Genomic DNA, 23,220 nt, shown 5'->3' with positions numbered 1-23,220 from the left:
ACAGCACATTTGAGCACCTGTTGAACAGACCCTTTTGAGGAGAAGAAGAGTGCACACTATTCACAAGGAAGTCATTGGGTTCTCTCAGAAAGAATTAATAGATTCAAACTGCCTCTTGCCTCATTCTTTTCAAAAGTTGGATGAAAATTGGATAATACATTAATTTTGGCCTTAGACATGTGCTTAGACTAGGCATTGGGGTAGCCTAGTGGTTTAAGCGTTCGCTTGTCACGCTGAGGACCTGGGTTCGATTCTCCACATGGGTACAATGTGTGAAGCCCATTTCTGGTGTCCCTCACCGTGATATTGCTGGAATATTGCTAAAAGCGGTGTAAAACTCACTCACTCACTCACTCGCTCCAAGACCAGAAGTGAGGTACATATAATACTCTTATTAATGTTATTCAAGATATGGGACTTTACGAGTTGTAGTAGGCATATTTTTTCCAAAAGCATATAAGATGTTATTGTAAAGTATTTCCAGCCAAGCAGGGAACAAGAGTCATGTCATGAGGTAAATACACTGCCAAAATGTGTGTGGTTAAACTTCTCAGAAAGCAGTAACAAGTTCATCATTAATCTCTCTGTACTCGGCATAATTAATGAAGGGTCAAGCTATTGGTAACACTATGTCTTAAAAGTTGTAAAATCTTCATTTTTGTTTGAGATATATACTACTGAATGTTTTACAAACTTTCTTATCAGTATGGAAAAACACACCAGGCCATTGAAATGTCATTATCACGTTATTTAACTTCCAATACATTGTGCTAGAAATAGCACATTTTGTATTCAGATTGTCAGTATAGAAATCCATCTGCCACTTAATGTCAATGATTTGCACATGCAAGTCACTCTATCCATGGAAAGTGGAGGACAATACACATGCATTGATGCTATTTCACTGTCGTTCACTGCTCAGGTACCTGTTTGAAATCGCAGCTTAAAATGAGACTGTTTTTTTACACTTGCTGAAGGGGGTCAGGCTATAGGCCTTTTGAAATCTTGTCATACTCAGTGGCAGGTTGCTGTCTGCTTTAATATGAGTCAGAGTGCTATTGGTAGACTGTGGCAGAGATTTCAAGCCAATGGGTTTGTGGAATATACACGTCGAGTCTCAACGTTCCGAGATGATAGGCAGCAGATCTTCAGACAGAACACCTCAATGTTAACAATGTGAGGATGTCCAGCAGCATCGTTTAAGGGCAGCCTGATTCCGCTGTAGGCAACCTGCAGTTCCACCTCCACCACTAACACCATGTCACAGGCAGGCGAGTTTGAGATGGAGTAGACATCATGGCCTCTGGAATCAACGTCAATGGTCTTATGTGCTCTTCACAGATAAAAGCAGATTCAATTTGACCTTCTATGATGGTCAGAAGAGGATTTATCGTCGCAATGGAGAGCTAATAAAAGATGCAACTGTGGCCATGCATAACCGATTTGGCAGGTGGTCTTGTCATGGTTTGGGCCGGGATAACTCCCTACTGGACGTACTCTACTGCACGTTGTCGATGGTAATCTTACTGGACAACGTTTTCGGGACAAGATTCTGGCTCCTATAGCAGTACCATTCATATGCATGGCTTTTATGGTCGAACTTCTTTATTGCAAGACTACCACACTAGGCCTCATAGGGCCAGGATTGTCAGCAGATTGAGTGGCCAGCATGTTTGCCAGACTTCAACCCAATTGAGCATGCTTGGGACGAACTCCGTGGACGTGTGTACACACGTCGCCCAGCACCAGTGGATCTCCCAGGACTTCGCAGAGCTCTAGTAGAGGAATGAGAACAAGGTGCACCTGTGTCTTGGACGCCGAGGAGGGTACACAAGATATTGAATGACTGAGGGTTTCATGTTTGTCATTTTCATTTGGGAGGGGGGGGGGGGGGGTCCATACAACTGATGTTTGCTAGTGCTGTTTGAACTTTTTGTCTGTATGTCACTATGTGTCACGTCTGTCAACACTTTAAACATAATGATGACACTCTTAGTCCTATTATTTCTGAGAAACTTTTCTTTACATGTGCTATATATCATTTGACCCTTTATTAATGATGCCTAGTATATATCCGTTTGAAAAGGTTTTAGATAAGCTGAGTCATAGCTCAAGGTCAGTCGGTATCAGAGGCATGGTCCCCTACCCCTACAGACACACAAAATGTTAATGTTCTGTATCAATGGTCAATGTCATCTTTGACATTCATTGCTTGGTGCTGTTGTACTTCTGCTTTAAAACCTTTTTTGTTTGTAAATTTTATGTGTTGTGAACTAATCCACATTACCCACTTATGCTTTTTGTTCTTTTTTCAGAGGTGTTAAATGATGCTGTTTTTGATGAGGATCATGATGAAATGGTGATAGTGAAAGATATTGAAATGTTCTCATTATGTGAGCATCATCTGGTACCATTCATGGGCAAGGTAAGACACATTCATGTTGTGCTTCCACCCTTTTTCTCGCTCACCAGAATTTTTAGTTAAATCACCTTATGGCATGGGCGTATGTTGTCAGTTCATGTTATGTTTGTTATATCCATAAATATACTATTCACACTTTGCTAAGGATCAAATCATGGATTCAACAGAAAACTATGATGTGGGGTCAAATTGGATATCTAAGCTTATTGTAAGCATGGATCGTTGGTTTCAGTGTGTCATTTTAGCTTGTGGATCCCATACTTGCTATTGACAGTTGTTGTGTACTTGTCAATGACTCATTCCATGATTTGCAAAATGGTTGATTGGTGCCATGAAAACTATTTTTATGGTTACTGATGGATCAAGTGCATAAGGTTAGATTAAAGTGACTGTTTGCCTAAAGAGGGGTTACCATATTATTATTTATCAAGTTATAAATGGATATAATTTCAAATTATCTGTCTACGTTTAAGTAAAGTCAAAGTCAAAGTGTGAGTAGTAGTATTTGACACTCAGCGAAACAGTATGATACTCCACAACAAAAGTGCGGGAAGACCTGGTTTTCAGGAGCTGTGACTGAACACATTAACATGTATCTTACAACAAGAAATGCTGTCAATGTGAGATACAAAAGCCAGAGTAAACACCCTTGGAAATGCCTGGATGCAGATAAAGAACATCAGAGTCATATGTCTCACATGTTGATAATGATGGCTGTGCACACCTGCATTGATATTGCATTGATATTGCATTGAATGCACTTATGTGTTAGGTGGTGTCAAGCTATTCCTATTGGAGGGATATGTACAACTCTTCAAGATTTGCTGGCTGAGGATGGTTTTGCATCAGATTCCTCACAAGCACATATGTTCAGTAAGGGTGTCCTGAGTCAGCTGGCCACTGATTGTTGCAACACCCTATTCTGTTGCAGGAAGACAATGACCTCTTTTGTGTCTTGCATTTTCAACCAGTAAGTTGATTCCTGACCCAGTGACATCCAAAGCTGGGAAACAAAGGGCTTGATAATTTTATCCCCGTTTCATGCACTGGTGAGATTGCCTTTAACATCACAAGTTCTGTGATGGCAACTAAATTTTCCCTTAGATCATTTGAGATCCACCACCACAAGTACAGTGGTGGCAGACAGGCAACTTAGACAGAGCCCTGGGATTCAACAGTGAAGAGTACATGGGACCACTTTTACATACCGTATATTACCATCTATAAGCCGAATTTTGAGGATAAAAATAGCAGTCTGTAGAAGGGGGTCGGCTTATCTACACTTTCATCAAACTTTTTTCCAGGGGTAAGAAAACAACATCGTATCACTTCGCATTAACAAACAACAGAAGACGACTTTGTCAGTAAAGACATAAAATTTGCAATTAAACATCACTAGACAAGATTATTTACCTTAAGTTCTAAGTTGTTTTTGCTGGGCATTGTATTATTTGCAGGGATTAAGATTACTGTGTGTATTTGAGCTGGAAATACCAATCAGCTGTGCACACGTTTCCCAGCGATCAAGTTCAAACATGCACAATAATATAACGGGATGAATTCTGACGCAGTCATCAATAAAATATAATACAGAATACTATTATTTAAACCAAAGAATATATCCTAGCATTGTGTAATTTTAATTACAGATTTTGCTATATAAATTAATTAAGATTAAGATTACGGTGTGTATTTGAACCGCAAATAGCAATCAGCTGTGCACACATTTCCCGGCGATCAAGTTCATTCATGCACAATATTTGTCAGTAATATAACGGGATGAATTCTGACGCAGTCATCAATAAAATATAATAATACAGAGTACTATTATTTAACCCAAAGAAATATATCCTAACATTGTGTAATTTTATTTACAGTTTTTCTCTATAAATGTAAAATATATATAATCAACACTAAGGTTATACGGACCCTCATGAACGTGGTAAGCGGAAGTTGTATGCACATGGAATGGGGTAAAATAAGCAAGCCATTTAAATTCACACATTTTTACCGATGTTACTGTAAACTAGAAGTCCATGGAAAATGAGGCGGTAATCAGCTCGTGATTGTTGAATGGGGTAAAATAAGCAAGCCAGTTTGTTGACATGTGATCGTCCAGCTACAATAAGTATATTTAGCGAAACAAAATATATTACTGTATATGACTGTCTATAAGCCGAATTTTGAGGACCAAAAAAAGCAGTCTGTAGAAGGGGGTCGTCTTATCCATAGGTTACGCTTTCGTCAAACTTTTTTCCAGGGGAAAGAAAACAGTATCGTATCACTTCGTGTGAACAAACAACAGAAGACGACTTTGTCAGTAGAGACGTCAAATTTGCAATTAAACATCACTAGACAAGATTATTTACCTTTTAAGTTACTAGTATAAGTTGTTTTTGCTGGGCATTGTATTATTTGCAGGGATTAAGATTACCGTGCGTATTTGTCTCGTACACAAAGCCGGAAATAGCAATCAGCTGTGCACACGCTTTCCGCTGAACAAGTTCAAACATGCACAATAATATAACGGGATCTAATTCTGACGAGTCATCAGTAAAATATAATACAGAATACCATTATTTAACCCAAAGAAATATATCCTAGCATTGTGTAATTTTAGTTACAGTTTTGCTCTATTAATTAATTAAGATTACCGTATGTATTTGAGCCGAAATAGCAATCAGCTGCATTTTGCACACGTTTCGCTTAACAAGTTCAAACATGCACAATAATATAACGGGATGAATTCTGACGAGTCGTCAGTAAAATATAATACAGAATACTATTATTTAACCCAAAGAAATATATCCTAGCATTGTGTAATTTTATTTACAGTTTTATGTAAAATATATATAATCAACACTAAGGTTATACGGACCCTCATGAACGTGGTAAGCACATGGAATGGGGTAAAATACGGACGCCATTTAAATTCACACATTTTTACCGATGTTACTGTAAACTAGCAGTCAATGGAAAATGAGGCGGTAATCAGTTCGTGATTGTTGAATGGGGATAAATAAGCAAGCCAGTTTGTTGCTACAATAAATATGATGTTTAGAGAAGCAAAATATATTATGCATTTTCTGTCAACTACACTTCGTTTCGATCCGTGAGTAGACACAATATATATGACAGTGAATTCTTTGAATAATGTGGACCAAAGTTATAATTATTGGTAACTGCCAGTTGTCTGTGGTCTGTGTTTGCTGCGATTAGGACCCCATCGCGGGGGATCGACTTATGTACGAAACATACCATTTTGACACTGATTTTAAGGGTCAAGTTTGGGGGTTGTCTTATCCATGGGGTCGTCTTATAGACGGTCATATACAGTATCCATTTTCTGTCAACTACTCTTCATTTTGATGCGTGAGTAGAATGTTTGTGAATTCTTTGGATAATGTGGACCAAAGTTATAATTATTGGTAACTGCCAGTTGTCTGTGGTTTGTGTTTGCCAGGATTAGGACCCCATCGCGAGGGATCGGCTTATGTACGAACCATACTATTTTGACACTGATTTTAAGGGTCAAGTTTGGGGGTCAGCTTATAGACGGCTTATAGACGGTCATATACGGTATTCCACTGGAGATGAGCTTTGCACCATTTTGAATGAATGGTCCAGTAGAGGAACTGATTGAAGGGGTGGTAGCACAGTTCCTGAAGGTCTGATTTTCAGTGTAGTCACCACAGGTAATGTATTGAAAAATGTGTCCTCAGTGCACTAACTATTTCACAGCCCTTTTGTGTTGTGTTTTTTTTTTGTAATGAATAATGTGGTGTTACTTGGAAATAATTTATTTTTCCTTATCCTGACTCATGCTCTTTTGCTTGTCTCCTTCCTCTTGCGAACGTTAGTGGAACACTTGTATCTCCTATTGAAGCTCCCTTCAATAAAGAACAGACGTAAAATCCCTACTCACCACGAGTTATCTGTGTGGCCGTTTTGGCGGGAAAGCGGCGCCACCGTACTCCCATGCTTCACTCTCTCCTTCTTCGCCCTGTGGGCAGGTTGTGAGAGCGCCTGTTTCTCCTATACGGCACTATATCCTTTAATTACTTAGTTATTCTCCTCTATTCTACTTTTATAGAGGTTTAGTTAGTATTCTTCAACAATATGGTTTGATATTTAATCCTATTTAGCACTGTTTATTCACGGAATTGTCCGTGTTTGTTCAGTTGTTTACATTTCATGAAAACCTATTTTTGTTGTAGGTTTAGGTTCGCTGCTGCAAACCTGCATTGACTGTGCCCTAGCTGCACAACAACATGTACTTCCAGCTATAGCTGTAATCTTGATCAGCATTTAATAGAAATTCAATTTAATAAATAATTTTTCTCTGTACTTAGACGTACTACCGACAAATCCAGGTGACTTTCCAAGTCATGAATAAACTGGCTGAGTCCCTCACGAGCTGTCTACTGCTGTTAGACGACTTACTACCATCAAGTGACCTGCCGGAGGTGTCCTCGGAGGATGGGCGTGGGATGTTGTCCGCCATTACTTCGAAGACGTTGGCTTCTACATCGGGCAACCCCTCAACGCAGACGTAGAAGAAGAAGCCATCCTCTACGCAGAATGAAGCCTCACAGACATCATCCCGATGGCACTGAAATGACTTCATGATGAGCCGCTGCTGATCATCCCAGAGATACAGCACGCAGTCCGAGGGCGGCAGATGAGCGATCCCTGGACCATATCGCTATCAACGCAGAGAGGGCAGCTCTACAATCATCGCAGACGATGAATAGAAGCCATCCTCTACCCAGAGAAGGCTACACACCCCTCAGATGACGACCAACTCTATGGGGACGTCTGCGCAGACTACAAGGACTTTCTCTGCCGAGATTGTCCCGATGACGGAACAGGGACTCTATGATGATCAACTGATCATCATCCCAGAGGTTCATCCCAAGAAAAGACCAGTCTCAGCTAGGGTGACTTCAGCACAGATCTCCACGGTACCCGAGGTATCTACGCTGAGAACAGATGAGCGTCCTGTGGGCCACGTCGCTATCACCGCAGAAAGGGCAGCGCTACTACCACCGCAGACCTTCAACCCGGGGGACTTTATGCAGGAGATGATGGAGCAGCGTTACGGCCTGGAGAAGAAGTCACAGCCCACAAAGAGGTCCCGAGCCTTCACGAAGGCTCCAACGCAGACGTCGTCTCTGAGGGACCCTCCATCAACGTGACATCTGGCAGCAGATCTACACTGCAGGACCAGCATGCGCGAAGATCAACTCAACCATCCCCTGTGGCGGACTCGGACGATCAGCATCCGCGAAGGCATTCGCGAAGGACGACTCGGTCATCACCGACTATGGATTCGGACGATCAGCATTCGTGAAGGAGGAATCGCCCATCCACGGATACAGAATCGGACGACCAGCGTTCGCGAAGGACCAGTCGCCATTCCCCAGATGCGGAATCAGATGATCAGCGTTCGCGAAGGCATTCGAAGGAGGAGTCGCCCATCCCCAGATACAGAATCGGAATCAGATGACCAGTCGCCATTCCCCAGATGCGGAATCAGATGATCAGCGTTCGCGAAGGTATTCGCGAAGGACTTCAGATACAGTATCCAAGACATCTTCCGCATCATGCAGATCGTCATTCGCGAACCCACAGTCGCTCATCTCCGCGCAGGTCACCCTACAGACGCAGACCGCAGGGCCACTCGCCACGCAGGTCGTCACGCAGGTCTCCAAGCAGATCCCCAGCGAAGCAGAGACATCGCAGTACTTAGTCTCTCAACTGAACGCTACATGCCGTCAACAAGCCTGCGCGAAGGCATTCGCGCAGGCCATCTACAATGCAGAGATGCCGCAGTACTTAGATTCTCAACAGAACGCTACATGCCATCACCGAGCCTGCGTGAAGGCTTCGCACAGGCCATCTACAAGGCAGAGACGTCGCAGTACTTAGCTTCTTAACAGAACGCTACATGTCGTCTACAACTTGCGCGAAGGACGGCGCTATCTTCAGAGACTGTCAACAGATGATGAGCCTAATAAAGGATCTTCAGGCCGACTACCTACATCAAGGGCATCAACGACGCCTCGCAGATCATCACGGGAATCACCATTTCGGAATATATTGCCAGGAAGGCAATCCCGGACTACGAGACGATTACCTACATGCAAGGCGCCATACAGTCACACCACGCCGACCACCATGCAGATCGCTACGCGGATCTTCAAGGTTATTCAACCAGGACACGAGGGCGACTGGACCTAGCGTCACCCTAGAAGGGAAAGATCTTCGTCGGCACACAGACTGAAGGGCATGTCATAAAGTTCAAGAGGGGTACTCTTGTCCGAATTCATCACCGGCACGGATCTTCAGATTGAATCCAGGACGGGATTCACATAGATTGATATATCCACTTTAGAAGATCTACAGATATTCTCACTGGCGTGGTTCAACAGCAGCCTTGCTACGGCTAGGAAAATACATACTCGTCAACGATTCCCTGAGTAGAATTTACAACAAAGTTCAGCATTAATTCTACCATTACGACGCTTCATTGATGTATGCAGTCTACACGCTGACAACGTGAAGACTTCAGCTGATCATCTGTATAAAAGGGCGACGGCATTATCTTCAGGACTGAAGTAACAGTCACAGCAGCCAGGAAAACAGCCTACCCACATCGGTATTACGCGGCGAAATATTTCGTGCGTTTACCATTCAACCCTCGATACACTTGGTCACTCGTGTAACTTCGGAAGGCTACGGACAAGACCGACAGTTGATCAGATATCAACGGCAGCACTAGATTCTACAAGGACCTTTTTTCCTGCTACACCGGTGACGTCACAGCGCGGAAAGCCAAAGGAATCAAAATGCTTTATTTTGATTGGACCACGAGAGACAACGCCCTGCGCAGAGGTCGGACGTAGTTCACAGGTCAAGAAATGGTTTACAAGTGACAACAACATGTCAGCGAGCGAGGAAGGCCTCAATTACAGTCCAGGTAGACGGGACCTACGTGATTTGGCTGCCTTCATGAGGTTAGAGACCTTCCCTGTCATCATTGAAGACGTTTTTTCAGACGACTTGCAGCAACATACGTTGGCCGGACTTTAGGTGGCGGCAGCCAGACGACTTTATATAGACTTCGCAACAATGGCAGCCACAGAGTCGGACATCGCTTCATTTCCCTTACGGACACGGCAAGGGTTTCAAGATCTTAGGATATAGATACAAGTCCTTGTATCTCAAGCACTACTTTCTCCGTTATTACTACGAAGTGGCAGAGTCTGTTGCTTCTTCTCACGTCAGCACAAGACATGACACGCAGAGGGAGTCTACAACTACGCCCACTACAGGTCTTCGTGAATGTAAAACTGGACAATCCGGACCCCTATCTAATATGGTGGACTCAGAGATAGGAGGGTCGCAGACGCACCTATTTAGCAGAGCCGGAGTACAAGACGCATCTCTATGTGGACGCATCTCTCCAAGATTGGGGAGCACACATCGACAACGATGTGTCAGCTGGGATATGGACCATAGCAGAGAAGATCTGCACTTCCACATGCTGGAAATGAAAGCAGTGATAAACGCCATACTCCACAGGACCAGCATTTTGTTGAATGCTCATCTGACGGTACATACAGTCACCTCCACAGTGGCGTTCTACATCCACAGAAGGATCAACAAGGTCTGCGAACCTTCTGGACCTATGCTTTCAACTGGCCAGCATAACAGTCAACCTGAATGTCCACATCAGAGCATGCCACATTCCAAGAGCCAAGAATGTGATAGCAGATGCACTATCCGGTCCAACGCAGCCATTCTCAACAGACTGGATGCTACATCCAGAGATCTTCAAGCAGATCATACAAAAGATGGGAGCACCATTAATAGACCTCCTCGCCACATGGGTCAACTGATAACATTCGTCTCACCAATACCAGATCCACGGGCATGGGCAGCGGACACGCTAAGCTTCTCCTGGCAAGGACTAAAACGCTTACGCTGCTGTTACCAGCTCTAATACCGAGGGTGTTGCAGAAAATCAGTCACACGAGAGTCCTACAACTACTTGGGGCCCGCCTTACTGGCCAGCGAGAATATGGTTCCCTATTCTCATACAAGATCTAGGACTGCCTCAACTGCAACTACCAGATTGGACGAATCTACTAGTACATCCTCACACAAAGCAGGTGCACGGCAACCCAGAGGTGTTCCGGCTACACGTGTGGACTGTATCAAGGCATGCTTGAACAAGAGAGGATATTCTGCCAGGGCAGCGAAAGCAGTCACACTAGCTTTACGTAGGCCTACACGCAACTTGTACGATGACAAGTGGCGATGCTTCGAGACATACGTTTCGAGGGCCGGCTTCAGAGCCATGAAAGCGACACATCCTCAAGTGGCGGACTACCTTTGTCAGCTAGACAAACGAAGCGGTTAAAAGGGTCAACACTCTCAACATACCTAGCGGCATTGAGGTCAGTTATCGCCATGAGGACGAGTGCAACTGACGAAAGTACCAGTTACTGGCCTTACTACGCCCTTTTAATTGGAGGACCAACAACAGAGATTTAAAGCTCCGGTGTGGGACCTCAACGTAGTTCTACGACATCCCACTAGTGACATCTATGATCCATTATAGAGAACATCATTCGAGTTCTTAACGCAGAAGACGCTGTTCCTGATAACCTTAGCAACAGCAGCAAGGATGTCGGAAATACATGCTCTGGACTTTGAGAGAACACGATTTGATGAAAATCAAAACATCGTGCATATGGGACTGAGATGGGACTTCATAGCAAAGAATCAACTGCCAGGTCATCCAGCCAGACAGTTCCACGTCCCAACACTATTATCAGTCCTTGGACCACAGGATACGCAGGACCTATCCTTGTGCCCAGTGAGAGCATTGAAAGTCTACCTACAAAGATCCAGGTCCAGGAGACGGAAATTCAAGGTTTTTTTCGTCTCGATATCGACAGCGAAACAGACGGAGGTCTTCCGCACTAAGATATCAAGCTGGATCAGTACTGTCATACTACGGGCCTACAAAGCAGCAGGATTTGATCCTCCACGAGCCTCCAACCCACATGAAGTTAGAGCTCTGGCGTCAACGCTTGCTCTACATGGCAATAGCTCTATCAGGACGATAATGGAAGGATGCTTCTGGAAATGGGACATGGTATTTGCCAACCACTACCTGAGGGGCATTGCCACCGAGGACGGCTCTGGCATTCACCATTTCGGCCCACTTTTTGTAGCACAACAATTGACAGTCCCACAAAGGCGCTGAGACGGAGTCTCGCCCTTTTATCACATGACTTACAAAAGCCTACACTCAGGAGAGTTCAGCTTGAGAGTCTATATGCAAGTCTAGGACAGACTAGCATAAGTGATATGACCCAGTACTTGTAAAGACATACTCGTACAGGAAAGGGTCGCTTCTCCACTTGATGCTCGCATCAAGAGATGGAGTTGCAAAATCCATATGAAATGTTAACAGAAGCCAAAAGTTAACAATTGTGGTCCCCCCATCAGAGAAAGCTGGAAGTGAAGGGTTACAGCAGCAGCAGAGCCTAGCAGTAACAGAAGTTCCCATAGGGGGGTATGCAAGACGTAAATCACTACATGAAATCCAGAAGTAGCTTGACCCACCACCAACTCCGTCGGATTCAACAAGCAAAAGAGCATGAGTCAGGATAAGGAAAAATATGTAATTTTCTGAATAAAATTGATATTTTATACTTATCCTGACTCATGTGATAAGCCCTCCCAACCTCCCCGCTAGACACTTTGGATTTTCCTGTAAATTAAAGTGTCGGGCTCATAATTCGGAGAGAGTGAAGCATGGGAGTACGGTGGCGCCGCTTTCCCGCCACACAGATAACTTGTGGTGAGTAGGGATTTTACGTCTGTTCTTTATTGAAGGGAGCTTCAATAGGAGATACAAGTGTTCCACTAACGTTCGCAAGAGGAAGGAGACAAGCAAAAGAGCATGAGTCAGGATAAGTATAAAATATCAATTTTATTCAGAAAATTACATAATGTTAATACTAATTTCTAGTAATAGTTGTATGATGATATGGAATAATTCGGAACAGATTTGATTGCAACCAATTTTTAAGGATGATAAGGGCAGGATAGTACATTTCAAAGTTGATATGTATTTATCAGTTTTGAGTAATACTGCCACAATATACAATTATTGACTTCTAGTGAGGTTGATCCAATGTTTTATCGACCTTGGACATGTGATTTTCACCGAGGCGAAGCCAGTAATTGTTTTATTCTATGACAAAAGTACTATATACATTGAATACACAGTCATGAATCTTCGTGGTGTCATGTCGTCTGCCATTTTGATACAGATGGGACATAACTCTAAACCAACACAGTCACAGGGACGAAGCGATGCCTATTGCTTCCTTATCTAGCGTGACGCACACAGTCCGGAGTTCACAGCTGGAATATCCCAAATCTATTTTTAGCCACGGGAGGTGGTGAGGTTGACATTGCTTAGCGTCAACGCTGTCATGTGACCAAATGGGCCAATCTGAAGGGGGAAAATGTACCCGTCATATAATAATGAGGCATAGTGCATTCGATCTCCAATTTAAAGGAAGTTTGTCCCATCCCTACATACATCATGACAAGGCCGGCCACTTTGGTGTACCCCACCCGCCTGCTTTGACGATCGCTACTCTTCCATCGTATGCAGTGTGAGAAATTGACGCTGGTCCTGTGGTCCCTGGCCATTAAAAATTCATCAGGACCACTAAATGATAAGTTTGCAGTGGTCCTGGTGGCCCATGAATTTTGTATTAATAGTTAAGTAAATCTACGAATGTTATTTTGGACCAGTGAAGTACAGAGAGGACCACTAATTATTGTCCACTCGCTGATTCTGTGGTCTAGGGGGAAGTTTTGAAAGGTTTCTTTCCCTGCGTATGCAATGGATTAAAACTTAATGAAAACATAATCATGAATGATGGGCTTATCGATCACCACTCATGACACCTACCAATTCTTTATTGTTATTTCTGCAAGTTGATTGAAACCCAATTTTGACCCTCACCTAAACGATCTAGTCACAAATGGATGACAATATATCCCCACAAAACGGGGTTGTGGTCAAAAAAAGGAAAGGGATAAATCTACCTTTAGTACCATTACTGTTAAAAAATTAAAAGATTCATATCCTCGACTATTTTTATGGACCCTTAACAAAAATTCTTTTGATATGTAAATATAAACATGCAAACCAGTATTTCTTTTTGTCATTTCAGGTTTCAATAGGTTATCTACCAAACAAGAGAATTCTAGGACTCAGTAAATTAGCCAGGTAAGAATCTTGATTTTGTGGCTTCATTGCTCAAAAAGTCAGCATCATCCATTCATACATTCCAACAGAGACCAACTTTGGTAAAGCGGCAGTTTCATGCAGACAGTACAGTTTTCTAACTCACCTGGTCTGGACTTGACCTGGTCTGGTCTCCTGAAACATCTTTGAAAATAACTAAAGGAATTTGAACTTATGTAAACAAGACATTGCTTTCAAAATGACATTTTAAGTTCATAAACCAATTAGGTATCAAATGATGGTGTAAGGAGGATTGGTATGCGGTGAGTAAGGGGCTCTGCTATTCACACAGTGTGAACTCTATCATGTGTATAAGCCATTTTGTGTTGAACAACAACACTTATTACTAAGTCATGAAATGAATATCCATGCTGGTTCTAATAAAGTGATTCAGTTTTGACCTCACATATTGGAGTTTATGATCTATAAGGGTAGAAAACAAGTTGATGAAAATCGTATGTATACTTGTGCAGATATACCTTATCCCCAAAAGCATTTTATTATATCATTCATATCTTATTCTGTAGTAGGGTCAGAATGATGTCTCACTTGGAAAGACGTCATAGCCGAAGACTGTTGACATTCAACAATGTGATTTTGCTTATGTGAAGGATCAAAAGTATATCTTTGATCGGTTCATAACTTGGATCAAATCCTCCTCCATTTTGTTTGAAAAAGTAAGTCCGCGGCAAAGGGAAATTGGGGTGGGCCAATAGGTGGGCATGTCTTGTGAGGAACACATGGTTCATACTGACAAACATTTTCATTCTTCACAGCGATCCTTCGTAGCCTAGTGGATAATACTCGCTACTAAGCGAAGGGTTGCAGGTTCGAAAACAGGCATCGGCAATATCTTGGAAGTTTCCAATAATGCGATATTTTACAATCGTATTCAGTAATAGCAAGACAAAATTATATCAATCTTCAAAATAAGTAAAATAATTCAAGGCTGTTCCTCAGAAAATCCACAGGATGCAGGCAATCCCAGGGATTTCATGGAGAATGCCAGCAAAACTGCCTGTAGAGGTTTACTCAGTAAAAGGAGAACCTGGCGAGACAATATATTGATGTCACTTGTGGTTTATAAGTGTCATTCTGATTTACAAAAGTTGTATACAAATTTCTGCAAGACCCCCACTCTTGGGGAGAATAACAGCTACTTAACCACATATACTGTAAGGTAGATATAGCCATGACAGATCAGATGGTGAACGTGACTATATAAACCCAGAGTTTTAATGTTACCCCACAGACACGTTTGAAGACAAGATTGGATGCATGGTTCGTGGTAGTAATGTGTAGTGTCTTAATACCTTTATGAGAACCTATACTGATATCCTTGGTAGTACACAATCACCATGAGATTAGATCAAATGAGATTCATGCAAAGTTAATTGGAGAGCATTCTCATTAACTTGGCAGTGAGACTCAGGCATATGTGAGGAAAGCTGTCAAACCATCTTTGAAGAGCTCATGAGTGTCATGGCAGATTCTTGGCAAGTCACAGGCTGGGTTATCTCACGAGTGTCATGGCAGATTCTTGGCAAGCCACAGGCTGGGTTATCTCACGAGTGTCATGGCAGATTCTTGGCAAGTCACAGGCTGGGTTATCTCACGAGTGTCATGGCAGATTCTTGGCAAGTCACAGGCTGGGTTATCTCACGAGTGTCATGGCAGATTCTTGGCAAGTCACAGGCTGGGTTATCTCACGAGTGTCATGGCAGATTCTTGGCAAGTCACAGGCTGGGTTAGCTCATGAGTGTCATGGAACGCGGTCTGACAGTCATCTCACTGTATGCACGATATATGTGTTAAGTTGTTTTGAAATCAGATGATTATGTCAGTTTATCAGATCTTGCTGTGCTACTCAACAGTTGAACCAGTTTATTAGGGAAGAGAAGCATTTTCTTCCATTTCTCAGTGATACAAGTTCGCTGAGAGAATGTTTCACAAGACATGGAAGTTTTTTTAAAGGTCACATGCAACGTAAAACACAACTTTGCAGATTCTGATACCTTTCGGTATGGACTTACCGAAACAAAGCGTCAAAAATGCAAATTCAACTTATAAAGTTGAAAAATAACGCGATGAAAAAAAACGCGCGAAATCGGAGTTCAAACGTTTCACTAATTTTCCCCAGACTTTTCTGGGGAATACGGGTTTCAACAGCTGGGCTGCGCTCATAGCACGTGCACAGTGAAATAGGTTCGCGCAACTTGGAAGCGGGCTGTCTGGTGAATACTCGGTGAAGGCTTTGGTGTGAGCTATTTTCATAATGTTTTGTTGATATCTCACAGGCGCGAGCTTTTTATATGTTATGACAGTAAATAAACTGTTTATATAATTTCATTTGTCTATTTCACCACACGTTCTTCTTACCGAGTCACTTTCTCAGGTCGATACTTAAAAGCAATGTCATTATTTAGCGTTGACACAATTTCTAACTGTGATATAGATATGTCGCTGTCACAGACAAAACTCAATGTCTTGTTTTATTGACACCTGCCTGCCTGCCTGCCTGTCTGCTAATGACAATATTCAATACACAACTGCGATCACTGACCACATGCAATTTGAACTTAACACCAATCAGGCTATACACCATAAACAAAACGCATTTATTTATGGCCCGAGTTCTGTCTCTGTCACATTATGTAATTACACAGACAGGCAGGTGTGATACTTGAACACATGACATGTTATGATGTCTGTTGATTGTAAAATGTTATACACAAAAAATGAGCATGTATTTACAAAACCCAACATCTCTATATATACACACACAATGAGCCGTGAAGGCGGCATCTGCAAATGAACCAGCCGTTACACTTGAGTGCACACTCACCCGCTCTGACTGGGTTCGGTATCCCGGCTGCTTCGTTTCGAGGGAGGTAAACCCAAGTACAAAATATTGCACTTTTGATTTGCGATTATACGCTTATAATTTTGTTTATATGTTTTTTCATAATCAGCAATGCATATTATATGTCATGAAGAAGTGATAATTGTGTTTTAATTATGTTTGATTTTTTGGTTGCATGTGACCTTTAAGAAATATTGGTTTGTTACACCTTAAGTTCTAGAATAAATCAGAAAATTCCACGTCAGGGCCCCGTTTCACAAAGCTCTCGTAGCGCGTTATCACTATCGTAAGTCAATGTTACACTATAGGAAGTATGCAGTCTAAGTAAACTTAGGCTCAGTATTATTCGTTACACTGCTATACTGAGTCTAACAAAAACTTGTGGAAGTTCGCGTCAGGTAACCTTTGAGCGACCTATGACCGTCCAATCAACGGCTACTATTTAGGGTTTGGCGGGACTTACAAAATGGATTTTCTCTCCCCCGGTCGCCAACACTGATCTCATAACAAATGAAAACCTGCATAAAACACAGATATATGACCTGCAGAATATACGCTTTGGGGTTTCTGTTGAAACGGCTATCATTAGCTAATATTTCCGCAAGCTGACATCCTTGAATACTGACAAAACACTATTCTCAGCGACTGTTTACTCACTCTTGTGGCGTGCTCCATGTGCATCACTCGGAAGCGATCGTACGGAAATAGCATTCGGAATCGTTCAGGTACAAAACATTTTCGAGGTAAAGGTTCGAAAGGTATGTGCGAATGTCAACTTTCGCGATTTGGTAAGCTGTGTTCTGATTGGTCCATTGAAAAAGTCAGCTGACACGAACTTCCACAAGGTTTTGTTAGACTGTATAGCAGTGTAACGAATAATACTGAACCTAAGTTTACTTAGACTGAGTAAGTACGAATGCTACAAGAAAAGTTACGAGATCTTAGTCTTACAAGAGCCCTTGATTTTGGGACTATTAAGAATGCCAAATTCAAGTTTGATATGCTCCAAATCTGCTGGAATTGCTGCAGGCATTTCATGAGGAATGGCAGACGATTCTGATGCTGAGACTCTGATGCTTGGTCGCCAGTTTGAGGAGGAAACTAGATGTTTTCTGTGAGATGTGTAGCTGCTCATTGGCTCTTTGATGATAGTAATGGCTATTTATAAAGCGCCATGTTTCCATGCACTTGTGCATGCTCAAGGCGTTAACACATTATTACCCAAGATAACCCAAGGTGCCTGTGATGCGCTAGAAGGTTAACAGTCATATGACTTATCCCACTGGGTACCCATTCACTGCTGGGTGAACAGAGGCAATTGATTAACAAACTCACTTGCTTAGGGCGAGACCTCATGTGTTTTGTGTGCTTAGTTAGTGAGGCAGGACTGAAGTCCTGGAAACTCTCAGGAGTGAAGCGGTTATGTACGACAACCCATCTAAGGACTGTCTGTAACCAACGTTGCTTAACACGTTGACTGCCACCACGAGTATACTCATAGTGACAATTCTGGTCAAATTTTCCACTACGAGATATCTCGTAGCTATATCAGTGGTATTTTAAAACAAGTTTCACATGTTGGCAAACAGGCACAAGAAGCAATCGTCTCCTGGCGGTAACAAAGAACACCAGGAGACAATTGTTTCCTGTGCCTATTTTGCCTACATGTGAAACTTGTTTTAAAATACCACTGATTTAGCCACGAGATAGCTCAGAGCAGCAAATTCGACAAGAATTGATACTACGAGTAGACTCGTGATAGGCAGTCAACATGTTAACTTCAGCTGATTTGTGACCCGGACTCTATGCACAGGACCACACAATACCAGGTGCTGATGTGGTTGCCATTGGTGGTTCATAGAATCACAACAATCATAGTTTTGAGAACTCTCTGAATATCAGACTACTGGCATAGTCATGGTGACTATACTTTCCAGCATTGTTGATTTTCATGTTTTTGTGTATTCCTCTCAGATGACAAGTAAATAGTTACCAAATTATAATTTCAGTTTTATTTTGCTTTTAGTCAAAGTAAAATATATTACAGTTACCATTTCAGTATACAGAATTTGGTTCTGAAACTACACATATCTTTGCAGATCTCGCGATCTAGTGTTGGTCTATCAAACACCGAGTTTATTTTGGACTGACTGACTGACTGAGTTTAGTTTTACGCCGCTTTTAGCAATATTCCAGCAATATCACGGCGGGGGACACCAGAAATGGGTTTCACACATTATGCCCATGTGGGGAATCGAACCCGGGTATTCGGCGTGACGAGCCAACGCTTTAACCACTAGGCTACCCCACCGCCCCCTTTTTTATTTTGGAACATGGGGTTGTATCATTCTTGGCCAGTTACTGTTGTACTTCTTGTGTCAACCTGAGACTTGGGTAATCGATGAATTTTTACAAGTTCTTGAGATCTAGATGTAATACATTTGTTTGGAGTGGAAAAGCAAGGTGGTATCTGCAGACATAAAAGGTTTGAGGGTATGGTGTTGATGGGGCTGCTTACACCTCTGGCCTGTGAGGTTTTCCTGTTCAGTGAGAACCAGACCCTTCCTGTGGTATGCTAACTTGAGTCTGTACCCGTGCACGCAACTGGTGTCCTCCCAGTTGTGAGACACATTAATTAATGGTTCAGTGCACATAGGTGGTGTTTCCACATCCCTACAATGAAAGTGGGATCAGCCCAGCCCAGTACCCACAGGAGGCATAGTTCATTGATGAGTTGACTAATGACATAGATTATCAAAGATTATATTTACACAGAAGAAATAGTTCATTGAATATGTTATTTATTCAGAAGAATATGTAATTATGATCACATTTTTATTGACTATTATGAAGTTTGAAAGTCATTTTGGTTTAAACATATTTTATTATTATTTATGAAAATGAATTGGGATTGGTGAAGTATTACTGCTTATGTTAACACCGCTCCCATGCAACATAAAATATAAAATGAAATGGAGGATGTGACATCATCGATACTGACTATTGCATAAATATATTTTTAAGTACATATAAATATATACAGATTACATCAAATACAACTATTCTCTAAGAAGTCATAATTAGAGACTTACAGTTGTGTGTGTCTAACAATCTATTGTAGGAATATAAATCAATCACGAGAAGGTTGAGTTAATTTCAGTATTTCCCTGTGAAAATTTGAAGGTTGTGTCTTGATGATATAATCGTGGACGGATTCAACTATTTTCTGGTTTACACAAGAAGTAAATTCTTTGTTTCCGTTCAAAAAATTATCCAGGTAATAAGGGGTAGTTGATATCCACAAGAGCAACATGCACTGCCTATTAAATGTCTGTTATACTTATCGGCGTTTGGGTCGCTAGATCCAAGCCTGAGGCAGCAATGAACGTTTTGATGAAAACAAGAGCCATCATTAAGATCAATATAAATAATTTGTAATTAGGTTTTAAAATTCTTTGAGACTGCATGACTCTTTGGAATTTGGTAGGGCATTCCATAAATTTATTGTGTCGGGTAGAAAGGGTTTGGCATAAGGGGCATTTCGACTGTAAATTTCAGAGTTATTTCAGAGTTATTTCTTAAACTATAGCTTGTAGTTTCGGCGACGGAGTAAATCTGAGTAGGTAAATTAATTTCTCTTTGATCACGAAGTTATCTACACGAAGTGTTTACCTGAGTATGTTAATCAATTTATCTTATAAAGTTTCATTAAGTTACCTTCACAAGATACAAGTTACATAGTATATCAGTAATTAGCTAGGGTGAATCCATTCTATCAGACAGGGGAGTATGGTGTGTTTTCGTTGTTAATTACCTACTCCACTGTCTCATAACTGGGAGTCTCACAACTGGGAGTTCTCACAAATGGGAGTAGACCCACGCAACTAGATATAATCAGGTAGGTGATTAGCATGGGGTCTTTGTGTCATTTGATGAATAGTGCACATTCAATACTATTTACCACCTTTTACTAAGGGGGCAAGAAGCATGGTACTTCAAATTGTACTGCATCTGGCCAATTTGGTCAGATGGCAAGAAGTTATCTGATCATGAATACCTTCAGTTAACTGAATACGCTGAGTTAAGGCAAGTAATCATGTTTGAGGTACAGTAGGCATGTATATCCCCAAACTAAAGTTATTGGACTGTAAATGCATGGATAGTATATAGTGATAAACCTGTGGCCTTCTGATTGGAGGCAGATTTGTCTTCATGATTGCTGAGTCAGTAATATTGATTGCCCTTACGAAGTGATCCTTCTTAACTTAGCTCTTGCGGAAGTGACATTCACCATCCTTTCAACTCTCACTCTGAAAACTCTACTCTCCACTTAGTCTGTGGCCATATTTCCTCCATTGCCATATATAGCCAATCCATACCTTACATACAAGTAACAGGTTTGAGCAGGAATTCTTTCATTTCCTGACTCTGCAACTGCTAATGGCTACACACAGGCCATATGTGAGAATCAATAAGAGTTTGTGTGGGAGTTGGGTTGGCCAGATGAAAATTATCATCTACACCACACTTGTTCAGCTGAATGTTTTGTGTTTCATATACAGACTGGCTTGTTGGAAGGGTCAATACTAACCTTTAGACTGCTGGGTTAATTTGAAAATCATCATCAAGTGAAGTACAACAGTGCAATAAATATGGAGCTCTTTCCTCCTTAAATGAAAGTTTTATTGTACCTATTAAAATTCCGAAGTTGTAAGATGCTTCTGGGAACACCTGTATAACAACCTGTATGAATTTTATAACTGGCATTTTACATCCAAAAATGGCAAGTACAATTGTGTGTATTGTACTTTGACTTTTAGAGGAAAAGGTCGTCAAACATTTCAGAAAACAGAAATATGTTTTGTCTGATGTCGGAAAATGTAAATATGTCACAATAAGTTATTTTCTCTGGATTGAGTTTCATGCCTGTTACTCTTACTGAAGTCCCATTAAACCGCAAGATGATCTGGTATTCTACCATGGCTACGTCAAATGCTCGAATTTGATTGGTCAATCCATAAAATCAATTTGGTATAAATTTGGATTGAAAATGCGTCTGATTTCACGGCGCTTCACTGCGCACGTATACAACACTACCGCACTACTTCAGCTTGGCCACCAACATGACTAATATCAACACAACAGACGTGATGGAAATGCTGATGAAACATTTATTAAAACTAAAAAAAAATACAATTTATACGATTTCTCCTCCACAATTATTAGGGAACCTCACTATCATAATTATTACCTTGTTATTCTATCTTAAAAATATTCAAACTCAATTACAATACACAGCCCCAAACATAAACAAACAATATCTAACATATAAATCAGAAAACCTTGTAAAAATACATCCCTATCTATCCCTATTTGTGCGGCAAAACGTTCATAAACATTTACCTACCTGGTAAATGGTATATTTGTTTCCGTTTAGAATGGGAAATTCGCAAGATAACGGTCAGGCGAAACACAAAATTTGCCACTCATACTCCATCATGTCCCGTTTCATTGTTCAAAATTTCAAAAATTGAACCATGAGAATTCCACTCTCTGCTTCCTTCCCTGCAAGGCTGTCAGTGCTATGTTTGTACACTTTGAAAAGCTTGGCCACAATCTAGTCCCAAATGTTGAGAACAATGTTCCAAGTAATCCCAAGCTAGTCGCATGTACACAAAGCAGCACTGTCACTCTTTCGTCGCGTGCCGGGGTGGAGGCACGTACGTGAAATCATGATTGACACTTGCCGGTCAACAGTCTTTAAAGTGTTGCAGGTCATAGGTCGATCAGAAAAGGATCTATTCTTCGATTCTGCAGGGTTCAGGTTCGACAGTCAAGTATTTTCCACTGTCACTTCGAATTTCAACCTTTCGCAAAATGTAAACACTGGCTCGTCCACCATTTCAAACTGTTGCATAACTGTCTACTTCAAAAAGAAAATAAGTAGGTCAGACGATTCCATTATCGTCTGGCCAGGGGGGTACAGTAACACGGCACACAAAACAATAGGCTGGTTTCGGTCTTGTGGAGTTATGATTATAAAAACCAAGTTCTTAGGTGTTACATTATTGCATTGAATAAACAGTAGTTTGTTTTCTTTGGACAGAATATATTTTTATGTTGCAATGTTAAAAAAAATACAAACCGAACCTACCACTCCCTTCACAGACGAGTTCAATTCGCAGCTCGTCCAATGCTGGATTATGCAGTGTCTTCCGCAAGACGAGGTAGTTCGATGTTAAATCGGTTATGGTAGAATGGAGATAAACATACTGTGTTTGTAAATTAGATGAATGTTAGACCGAATTGATTGTCTCTAAATTAATCACATGAGGTTTCAAATGATTAATTTAGAGACTATCATCTAATTTTCAAACACAGTATGTTTATCTCCAAAATGATAATGGAAGTTGTTTATGTTTACATTATGTTTCTGGAAAATGTAATAACAAAAGGAATACACATTACAATTCTAATACATGTAATATGAAAAATGAAATCATACATACGAGTGGCTATATCTTATCCATGAACCTCAAGTATGAATAAAAGTCGTTATGGCCATCTAAATCATTATTTGTGGTTACC

At 41.3% G+C, this 23,220-nt stretch overlaps 1 protein-coding gene across 3 annotated transcripts in view; it reads left to right on the top strand.

The window, feature by feature from the left end:
* Window positions 1–23,220, top strand: part of LOC124256139 (GTP cyclohydrolase 1-like) — an 80,818-nt gene that overhangs the window by 22,955 nt on the left and 34,643 nt on the right. For all 3 annotated transcript variants that reach the window (XM_046690105.1, XM_046690099.1, XM_046690112.1), the window contains exons 2-3: window positions 2,316–2,425; window positions 13,696–13,751. In XM_046690105.1, coding sequence (XP_046546061.1) covers window positions 2,316–2,425; window positions 13,696–13,751 — 166 coding nt within the window. The remainder of the gene's footprint in view (window positions 1–2,315; window positions 2,426–13,695; window positions 13,752–23,220) is intronic.

This window comes from Haliotis rubra, unplaced genomic scaffold, assembly GCF_003918875.1.
Source record: "Haliotis rubra isolate DU_JTF1 unplaced genomic scaffold, ASM391887v1 Scf116, whole genome shotgun sequence".
NCBI lineage: Eukaryota > Metazoa > Mollusca > Gastropoda > Lepetellida > Haliotidae > Haliotis > Haliotis rubra.
Note: the sequence above shows the minus strand (reverse complement) of the source record. Positions and strands in the feature narration are given on the sequence as shown.